Here is an 11,307-nt window from a genome sequence, read left to right as displayed (position 1 = left end):
TCATTTGAGTGGTTTGATCAGTTTGCAGCAGTGCAAGCATAGAACTTTTTTAATTAAGTCAGTCATCTGCATGTAGAAAAGCGGTTAAGTTTTGGTTAATACAAATACAAAAATGTTTAACACAAAAAATGCTATGGAAATGCACTGGTATAAACTCCGTTAAATTGGTAGCACTGAACTCGAAACTGACGCTAAAATCCATATATTCACTGCATTATGTGTAAATATAGTCTTTTCACAAAATATTGGACCCCATGCATAAGCAGTTGGCAGCATTTCCTGAAAATGTTGTAATTTTCATATCATGGCATCATCAAGTGGTTTGGTATGTGTTGTGGATGTCCTCATCACACGTGATCAGTAGCAGTCTAGCTACAGAAATGTCTTCAATACTGAAGAATTCTTGTAATAAAGTTGGTAGGGTTTTGAAATTTTTCAAAGAGTTTTCATGAGAATTGTCTTGTGGTATAACTGCACTTGGCAGTTATCTATTAACATGCATGTAAAACTGTGTCTTGTAAATGTGTTACTAATGCAGAGAACATGCATTATATTTGGAGTGATGAAATAATCTGTATTTGTTTTGAGGGAGGATAAATGCACGTTTTATAATTACACCTGGATTTCTTCTGTTAAAATGTGGTGATGTGAAGGATAAACATGATAAGCACATTAACTTGATGTTTCACTGACAGAACAATGGTACAGAGGGGAATGCAGTGCTGCCATATTAACCGATCATTGCTGGAGTGTGCAAAGGGACACACTTACAACGCAGTACCACTGGCAGGACACAAACTTTCTCTTAAGAAATTCCGTTACTTTTATATTTTTATAGGTCATTTACAATAAATATCAATATCTCGAAATTAAGAGCCAATAAATAAATCTAAAGCTCACTTTCGAGTTATTTGACCTAAAAACAGCAAAAATCCCATTTTTCTCACAGTAGCTTCTCAGGATTTGAGTATAATGTTAATTGAACCATTCACTGCCGAAAATGAACAATTAGGGTTTCTTATTTTATTTTTCTGTCCTTGATAAAAACAGTGATCTGATGAGTTTTGCACTTAAAAAATAAGACTAATTGTTTATATCGATTTGAACTGTCATAAAAATCAACTTTCCTTTTTATTACAGTTTTCATTTCTGCTCATGTATAATGCACAGGTATAATTAAGATGTAAAAAGATCTCATAATTTTTTTATATTATAAAAGACAATTACCATTCAATGGAAAAAAAATATTTTGTGTAAAAGAGTTCACTGTACGTTCTTTGTGTTAATATGCTATACACTATGCTTTTAAAAAGAGAGTGTTATCATGTTTTGACTCTGTAGGAGAACAATGTAAATTATAAAGTTACTTCCTATAAAAGAAGACAATAGTAATTAATGATTTGTAGTAGTCAAAACATAATGGATGTCAATTACTCAACATTTTTTAAACTTTGGTTCACTGCAGCGGCAAAGCAACTTACACGTTGTGTTGGTTCCAAGTTTTTTTAATTTTTGTGTTGACCAACTAGAATCATGTAACAACGTCATTCCCCTCCTTCTTTGTTTTTTTTTTTCAGTACTCCTTAATCTTCTCCACATGTTGACCTTTCCTTTCTTTTGTCCATATTGTCCCCAATTTCTTATTTCTTCTGCATTGAAAGCCTTCTAAATGTAATATTTTATTCTTGAAAATCTGTTATTTACGGTTCTTTGATGTTTTTCTTTCCAGATCTTCCCTTATTTCTGTAATCCACGCTATTGTCGATTTCGTCTTCCAGAAATACAGGACTAGTTGTTTTATGAACCTGTTCTCCTTCATTTGGCAGAGGTGTTCAAAAAAGATTAATCTTCTTTTAGCCATTACTTCTGATATTTTCTTTATAGTTTTGGAGATCTACTTATTACTTTTCGTTTTCCAGCCCTCTATAGTGTGTATTACACCCATCATTTTTCTAACTGTCTGTCTTTGAAGTACCTCTATTTGTCAGCTTTAGTTCATTGTTAGAAATTCGCATTTGTATAAACATTCTGGTCGTCAGAATGAAATTTTCACTCTTCATCGGAGTGTGCGCCAATATGAAACTCCTTGGCAGATTAAAGCTGTGTGCCGGACCGAGACGTATTTAGTGATGTGGAGGAAGATTTTTGTCTGCATTTTCATCGATAGTCGAGTGGTAAATAGACAACTGAGATATCAAAGTGATTAGCATTAGGTCCAGATTCCCCAAAAGAAAAAAAAATATGTGCGAGGGTAATCAGGGTAATTAAGAAGAATGTAATCAGTGACGCGAGGGAAAATTGAAATATTTTATGAATACTATGTAAATGAGGTGTTAAAAAGGTTCAAATGGGCTCTAACCATTATGCGACTTAACTTCTGAGGTCATCAGTCCCCTAGGACTTAGAACTACTTAAACCTAACTAACCTAAGGACATCACACACATCCATGCCCGAGGCAGGATTCGAACCTGCGACCGTAGCGGTCGCTCGGCTCCAGACTGTAGCGCCTAGAACCGCACGGCCACTCCGGCCGGCGAGAGGTGTTAAAAAGTTGATCTCTAAAAGGCGTAGCTCTTTTACGCCGACGAAGCTTTATTTGCGTTATATTTCAGTATCAATAAAATTAATGAAATAATTTTAAATTTTAAAAGAAACGGTGAAATAAGTTTTGAAATGATTTGTGTAAAAAAAAAAGATTAGAGAAACATTTGACGTACTTTTGAATGATGCTCGAAATTATATGCAGCAAATGCGTCGACAGAGAATTTAAAGTTCAATGTTTAACTTACAATCTTAAAATTTTGAAGACTACTAGAGGATATTTAGCTGGCGGATTGTGAATGTGTAGACCGTGCAATCTCATTTGTTGTACATGATTTCGACCGTCATTCAAAGCCGCATTAAATATTTCTCTAACCTGTTTTATTTCTTACTTTTAAACAAATCTTGTCACAAAACATTCGACCTTTCTCTTTCAATTCTTTTTTATTTCTTTGACTTTTGGCTACGAAGCCGTTTAGTCACACGATGATATTTCAAGCCGCACACACTAGTACAAAAATCGCAAACGGATAACTGTTCTTGTCACTGTTTAAGCAACTAATGAGGTCAGACTGACATTCATGCCAGATTTAAGGACAGCATTCGTATCTCTGACGGGAAGCGAAACCGTGACCGTTGCTTTACGAGGCAGCGATGCTATTCTGACACCACAGAGGCCGACTGAAGAGCCTGCTAGCAGATGTATTGGACTCGCGCGCACGCTGACACACACAAACACACACACACACACACACACACACGCACACATACATAAAGAAAGGTGATCACGCACACACAAAAAGGCAACCTGAATGGGAGAGTAAGGCCACAGAGAAGGTTACAGCAGTGTAGCAGTGTGTGTGTTTGGGTTTTTACGATGGAGATACAATGGCAGTAGCTAATAAAGGAGGAAGGAGGAGCAGTCCGCTGCGGTAAGAGGCGACTGTGTGTGTGTGTGTGTGTGTGTGTGGATGTGCCCGCGGCGAGGCGAGGCGAGCGGCCCCCATCTGGCCGTGGCCCAGTTGCCAGTGGCCAGTTGCCGCCACCGCCGGACACACGACACCGGACACCGCTCGCCAAGCGTGCAGCTGGGGTGGCCTTCCTGCAGATCGTTCACTGTTCGCTACGGCCGTACCGAGGGGGTGCCGAGATAGGACCTTGCCAGGGGGACAGGCGCACAGAGCGGGCCAAGAAACTGACTGAAACAAAAGGAAACTATGTTGAAAAATTAACCGTGAGAGGTACGTGATTACTTCAACCGCTTGTTTCGTATATTCTGCCTTCCAATAGAGGCTTTTTTTTTCCTAGCCCGCGACCGCTGTTGCTACGTAGTGTCGTATCTTCCAAGCATAAGGTGACCATTTCATTTTCATTGAAAAAGGGGACATTTAAAATAAATTAGAGAAAAACCTGGGACAACGAAGAAAAAGAAGAAAACGGGACATAAATATTGTATTGACTAAATTTAATGCACATACAAGTTTACCTTTACAACGTGCACTAAGATGATCCCAAATCACTTTTTACAATTATTCTGCCACACTATCACCGTACTTTTCACTTTTATGTACTTTATCAAGAAGTGCATTTTCGTCTGAAATTGTATCATAAAAGTCAGTACACGGTACACCATTAAAGTGTGTTTTGACTATGAGCAAGGCCCTCACTGTTTCAGCTTTCATTCTGTTTTTTTTTTCATCTGACCACAAAGAGTTCACTAACTAAAACACACGTTCCACAGCAGCATTTGAGCCAGGAATTGCCAGACAAAACTCCACCAAATTAAACATGTGTTTCATGTTAATATTTTTACTTTTGAAATAAGAAAATATTTTACACCACGTTGCACTAACACTTTCTTTGTCTCCTTCTTCACTTTTTATGAAGTTCTGTGCACATGAAAATTCATCGAACAGTTCGTCTTTATCAACAGGAAAATTTGGTACAATACTCTTAACAAAAACACAAGTCCTGAATATCCTTCCACTGTAGCTGCTCCTTTTCACTATTAACCCAGTCAAATCCTTTAAAAGGTGTGTGGCAGCTCGTGGTCGTGCGGTAGCGTTCTCGCTTCCTACGCCCGGGTTCCCCGGTTCGATTCCCGGCGGGGTCAGGGATTTTCTCTGCCTCGTGATGACTGGGTGTTGTGTGCTGTCCTTAGGTTAGTTAGGTTTAAGTAGTTCTAAGTTCTAGGGGACTGATGACCATAGCTGTTAAGTCCCATAGTGCTCACAGCCATTTGAACCTTTTTTTTTTTTTTTTTTTTTAAACGTGTGAGAAATGGTGAACACCATTCTTTAATATACTCAGTGCAAGAGTCATGGAAGATGGCAGCATAAATATCAAATTGTTCTACAGTAATTTCACCCTCTTCTTTCAGCTTTCTTAGAGTCTCATGTACAAAGGCTGTAAGAAATCTTTCAGATTTTCTACATTGTAATTTGCCCAATAATTTGTTTATTTCTTGATAAATTCCCACTACTGCGATTTCTTGTTTCTCATAACATTTAATTGCTGTGGAGAAAGGTTTTAGCTGGCTAACAAGAAAATGTAGAACGACAATAGATACGGGGTTATGAAAGAATTGCTTAAGGAAACAGGACACTTATCAAGGGAAATGAAATATGATTTCAAAGCAGGAAATATCTCTACAATTCTTTCCAATGCTGTTAGCAGAGATAGCCACCTTGTCTTGCTGTGCCAAAGTACAGTTTTGTATTCAGTTTCAGTAATCTTTCAGAATGTCTTCAGAGATTCAACCCTTACTGTATATATGTGGAAATGCTGGTAGATTTTGTTTACAATTAATTGGCAGTCGATGGGTAGGCAATCTGAGCCAGTTTGTAAGGAATTGTGCACCACATTTGCCGGACAGCCAACATCTACTATATTATTCACTGTTCTGTTGCAGTTTATAGAACAACTTGTTTTTTTCTTTCCTCTGCTTACCACCAAAATCGGTGTTAGTGTTGTCTGCAGAAACTGCAATCATCTTTTCCTCAAGATCATATTTCTTTAAAACCTCCAGCACATAATTCTGAAGTATGAAGTTTCTCCAGCTAAATTAACAAATTCGAGCTCTTTCACCGTGATGCCATTTTCAGAGTGAAAATACCTGATAAGGAGAGGAACCAACTTCAAATCCAGATGATTCGATGTATCAGTCATTACAGAAATGAATCGAGCACTTTTCAGTTTATTTAAAACCTGCTGAGCTGCATACGGTGCAATAACTTTTGAAATGATTGCATTACATTTTGTGTGTCCACATGTGAATTTAGGATTGAAAAGTTTTTTAACAACTGCTGTAGTACAGTCCATTGACTTAGAGCTATGGTTATGCATTGCACGATGGTATGCAAACGTAGCTTCTTGTGCTGCCAACTGCCTATCCATTTCTGTTACTGATTTTAAGTTTACATAGAAGTCACTCACGCATTTATTGCTCTTTTCGTTTGATCACTCATGCGATGTTTCTTCGTCTTAATGTGATTCACAATGTCATACCTTCCACCATGACCAATAGCAAATTTTGATCTACACAACGTACATTCTACAGTTTCTCCAATACCAGTGTTAAAAGGAAACTAGCTTTTCATACTGCTCTTAAAATTACACTTTCCTTTTGGCATAATGAAACAGTGATTGCACAGTGCAAAACATTAACAGTGTGGTGACGAAAGCCAGAGAGCAAGTATCAGTTGTGTAGAGTATCTGTGGATCGAAAGGACGGCTTCAGTGGATCGATTTAGAAAAGAAGAATCTTCGTTGTCATTCGTAACCTATAGTGCGTTTAAAATTACTTGCGATTTTCGATAGTTCGGTACATGTTTGTGGTATGCTGAAAGTCATCACACGCTTCTTAGCGTAAATAATTGCGCAGTTAATAGCAAGTCAAACAACCAGTAGCGTAAAATACTCCAGCCAAGCGGAATCATAAAAAAACGGGACATTTGAGCGTCCCCAAAAAAACTTTCGGGACAGTGGGACATTTTGGTAAAAAACGGAACTGTCCCGGGAAAAACGGGACGAATGGAAACCCTATCCAAGCAGCATCACAAAGGAATGACTACCACCGGACATGCCAACCAGCATGGGTTCCGAAAACATCGATCTTGTGAAAACCCAACTCGTAATTTTGTCATTTGACATTCTTTTAGTGATGAGTGAAAGTCGTCAGGTGCAATCAGTATTTCTCGTCTTCCGAAAAGCATATCACTCACTGCGACACCTACGCTTATAAATGAAAGTACGACCGTGTGGGGGCATCAAACGAAACTTCTGACTGGACTGAGGATTTCTTGGTAGGGACGATGCTGCATGTCGCTTTAGACTGAGAATCACCGAAATTTGTAACTTCAAGTGTGCCTCGGGGAAATGTTTTGAAATTCTTGGTGTTAATGTACAGGTTTATTCAAAATTATCTAGGCACTTTCAACTGACTGTAACAATGTTTGTACTGAGTGTTGCATGATTAGATGTGTAGAAACTAACTCAAGAAGGTTTTTGTGCCATGTTCACAAATGTTCTACGTGGGAACCTTTAGTCACGTAGCATACGTCCAGTCTACACTGAAGCGCCAAAGGAAGTGGTATAGGCCTACGTATTCAAATACAGAGATATGTAAAGAGGCAGAATACGGCACTGTGGTCTGCAATGCATATATAGGACAACGAGTGTCTGGCGCAGTTGTTGATCGGTTACTGGTGCTACAATGGCAAATTACCTAGATATAAGTGAGTTTGAACGTACTGTTATCGTCGGCGCACGAGCGATGGGACACAGCATCTCCGAGGTAGCGATGAAGTGGGGACTTTCCCGTACGACCATTTCACGCGTGTACCTCGAATATCAGGAATCCGGTAAAACATCAAATCTCCGACATCGCTGCGGCTGGAAAAAGATCCTGCAAGAACGGGATCAACGACGATTGAAGAGAATCGTTTAACGTGACAGAAGTGCAACTCTTCCGCAGATTGCTGCAGATTTCAGTGTGGGGCCATCACCAAGTGTCAGCGTGCAAACCATTCAACGAAACATCATCGATATGAGCTTTCGGAGCCGAGGGCCCATTCGTGTACCCTTGTTGACTTTACGACACAAAGCTTTACGCCTCATCTGGGCCCCTCAGCACTGACATTGGACTGCTGAGGACTGGAAACACGTTACTTGGTCGCAAGAGTCTTGTTTCAATTTGTATCGAGCGGATGGTCGTGTGCGGGTATGGAGACAACCTCATCAATCCATAGACTCTAAATGTCAGCAGGGAACTGTTCAAGATGGTGGAGGCTTTGTAATGGTGTGGGGCGTGTGCAGTTGGTATGACATGCGACCCCTGATAGAGTCTAGATACGACCCTGACAGATGACACGTACGTAAGCATGCTCTCTGATCACCTGCATCCATTCATGTCCTTTGTGCCGGCCGAAGTGGCCGCGCGGTTCTGGCGCTGCAGTCTGGAACCGCGAGACCGCTACGGTAGCAGGTTCGAATCCTGCCTCGGGCATGGATGTGTGTGATGTCCTTAGGTTAGTTAGGTTTAACTAGTTCTAAGTTCTAGGGGACTAATGACCTCAGCAGTTGAGTCCCATAGTGCTCAGAGCCATTTGAACCATGTCCTTTGTGCATTCCGACGGACTTGAGCAATTCCAGCAGGACAATGCGACTCCCCGCACGTCCAGGATTGCTACAGCGTGGCTTCAGGAACGCTCTTCCAAGTTTAAACACTTCCGCTGGTCACCAAACTCCCAGACATGAACATTATTGAGCATATCTTACGGATTTATGGACAGCCTTGCAGGATTCTTGGTGTCAACTCCCTCTAGCACTACTTCAGACATAAGTCGAGTCCATGCCACGTCGTGTTGCGGCACATCTGCGTGCTCGCGGGGGGCCCTACATGACATTAGGCAGGTGTACCAGTTACTTTTGCCCTTCAGTATATATATAATCCAATGTAAACCACACTCGCCCCAAAGTGTCCCCATCAATATCAGTCACAGCTGCCGTGATACGTCCGTTTTAACAAAGACATACTGTTTCCTTGAGCCTTTGTATACACTCGTAAATGCATTATCTGGTTAGCTGGACCCTTATTAAATGTGGTCCTGAAGTTCAGAGGCTTTGCCGTTGCGGACACGCTGTTGCAGGGCCGTGAAGGTGAGAGTAGACTAATGACAGTGTACAGCTGGACGAAACTTGGGCGCAGGAAAAATACTGGTTAGAGGGGCAAGTAAATTACATACCTCATTCACCTTTTTTTCCTTCCGTCCTCCATCGTCACGTCTCGCTCTAATCCTCTGTCCTCAGAAATCGGCAAGAATTGTAAGCCTTCGGTCAACTGCAACCTCTTTCGCACAATCACAATAAAAAATGAAGATTGCATAGATGAGCGAGTTTTGTTGGCGGCGTCTGTAAGGATCCAGTGTCCTATTGCCATATAAACCATCTACAACCACTTAGAGGACATACTCCGCAGGCCACCGTTCGGTGTGTGGCGGAGGGTACGTTGTACCGCTATAAGCCATTTTTCTTCCTCTTCCACTAGCCCTAATTTCTCTTATCTTATGTTTGTGGTCCTTATGCGAAATGTCCGTTGGCGGCAGTAGAATCACTCTACAGTCAGCTTCAAATGCCGGTTCTTTAAATTTTCTCAACAACGCTCCTCGAGAAGGTAGTTGTCTTCCCTTCAGGGATTCCATGTTAGCTGTGTTGTACCCGTTTCTTTATGATGCTACTTGGACAAAATGACACTGTGACAATAGCGTGCGTTTACAGTCACGGACCCAGGAAAAGGCTTCTTCTCGCAGGTACACGAGGGGTAGCAGAAATCTCGTAGCTCTTCTGGTTGATTCTTAACCCGTCTTTCTTTCCTGTTTTTTTTTTTTCTTTTCTTTTTTTTCCCAGTCAGTTTTTGCCCCTCCTCCTTTCCCCACTGTGGCTGTGCCCTTCCAGGGCTAATCCCACCATGTGCTCTGTAATGCCTTGGTTGTGCCTACAGGCAGCAGTCTCTGTTCATCTAAGGTTAAATCCCTCTGTAAACGTAAGCTCTGCCATTGGCCATCGGCTGCATGTTCAAGCATCTGGTGTAAGAAAATTGGACATAGACCCTACTTATGTATTAAGTATTTGTGCTCATGAAACTTTAGCATAGGTAAAGTATGGAAAGTCTTTAGTACGTTTATTAATCGCTGTGCTAAACTTTTCACCCATGTAGCCGTGTAGCATTTGTATCAAACCTCACTCGAGAGGCGCTTTTGCAGTTCTTAATTTTTGTTAATCTTACAAATTTGGGGAGGGGTGCGGGGCGTGCAACTTTGGCAGTTCTGATAGAAGTGCAGGATTTCCTCGGTACGGTTGCTTATCTTCACCGACAACTACATCTCACTTCGCACTATGACGATAAAGAGAGGTGATAAAATGAAGACAGCAGGTTTCGTTTTCTGTCACAGTCGCCACTTTTATATCGCCTCATTGATAGTGCTTTTACCAAAAGGGCCCCATCGTCACACCTAAGAAAACACCATTTACAGAGGTAGTGAGTCACTTGGTTTTCAGTGCAAGTATGCGGTTAGCATGAATCCAGTTAAATGCAACTGATGGAACCTAAACGCATCCCGTGCTGCAGCGTGTAACCATTGGGTTGGTGCATAAGTTTGTAGCGTTTTTACATAAGTTTAATAAACACAACAGATACTCGTAACAGAGATTTTAATCATCAATATTATATTCTTCTTCGCTATTTATCTCAGTCTGCCAACGTTGGGGTAACTTTTCGATTTATCCAGGTAACTTTTCGATTCATCTTCTGGGCTTTTTAATGTACATAGGCATAATCGTCCATGTAAAACGGGGCAGGGATCAAACAACAAGGTCCTCGGTCAACACACGTTGTTGCAATACCACATCACTGTATCCCTTAATATTAACAACGTATTAAGCTCTGTATTCCATCCAACATACTAAGACACATCAAAACTGATCTCGTTCCACGATGTTCCTGTGATTGTATCGACTACAACTTTCTCTGTAGACGAATGTACCACGAGAATAATTTTGTAGACAGTGGTAGAATTCAATCGTGATGCATATATTATTCTTTCATAGTCCAGTTTCTCTGACACCCTAGTAAATGGGTCCACAGCTACACCGCAGGTCATACAATGCAGAACAACGTGAGCTTTTTTTTTGGCTGCTTCGCGCCTCTATCAACGACTAATCACATACCGCGATTTAGATTTTTTTCGTTTCTGTGGCAGCGTTTCAGTGTTATAGGCGGCTGTGGTTTTCATGTAGTACTGACGAAAATATTTTGCACTTCGCAGTTGAAAGCTAGCAACAGGGCCGCCAACAATCGCCATATCAAGTATTGGCATACAGGTAACCTGCTTTTAACTTCCTATCCACAGCAGGTCGGGAAACTGCAAATTCTCTTTTAGCTGTGCCTTGTGAACACAGTCGTGTTGTTGACATCGTTGGGTATCAAGGTGCCAGTAAGACCAAAGGTTGATCCAGTAGTAGACGGATTACTTTTTGTCGTTTTTGTACATGTCTACTAAGGAACCTTTTGTGAAACTCGAACATTTATGCTAGAGAATCTTTGGTATTGGTGTTAGGAAATCATAGACGGAATCACCAGTGTCAGTGGAAGTTTCAGTGTGGTCTTGAGGCGTGCTCAGATAACTTAATTGTTGAGACGATGGCTTGATTAAGCAGGAAATCTGGGTTCTACTTCCGGTCTAGTATAAATGTTCAATTTCCACTAC

The 11,307-nt window shown here is 40.9% G+C and overlaps 1 protein-coding gene across 1 annotated transcript in view; it reads left to right on the top strand.

The window, feature by feature from the left end:
* Positions 1–254: 254 nt before the first annotated feature.
* The window catches only part of LOC126188690 (uncharacterized), a 132,375-nt gene continuing 121,322 nt past the window's right edge, over positions 255–11,307 (top strand). Inside the window, exons 1-2 of the mRNA XM_049930297.1 lie at positions 255–325; positions 3,530–3,783. Coding sequence (XP_049786254.1) covers positions 255–325; positions 3,530–3,783 — 325 coding nt within the window. The remainder of the gene's footprint in view (positions 326–3,529; positions 3,784–11,307) is intronic.

Source organism: Schistocerca cancellata, chromosome 5 (assembly GCF_023864275.1).
Source record: "Schistocerca cancellata isolate TAMUIC-IGC-003103 chromosome 5, iqSchCanc2.1, whole genome shotgun sequence".
NCBI lineage: Eukaryota > Metazoa > Arthropoda > Insecta > Orthoptera > Acrididae > Schistocerca > Schistocerca cancellata.
This window is presented reverse-complemented; position numbering and strand designations above follow the sequence as displayed.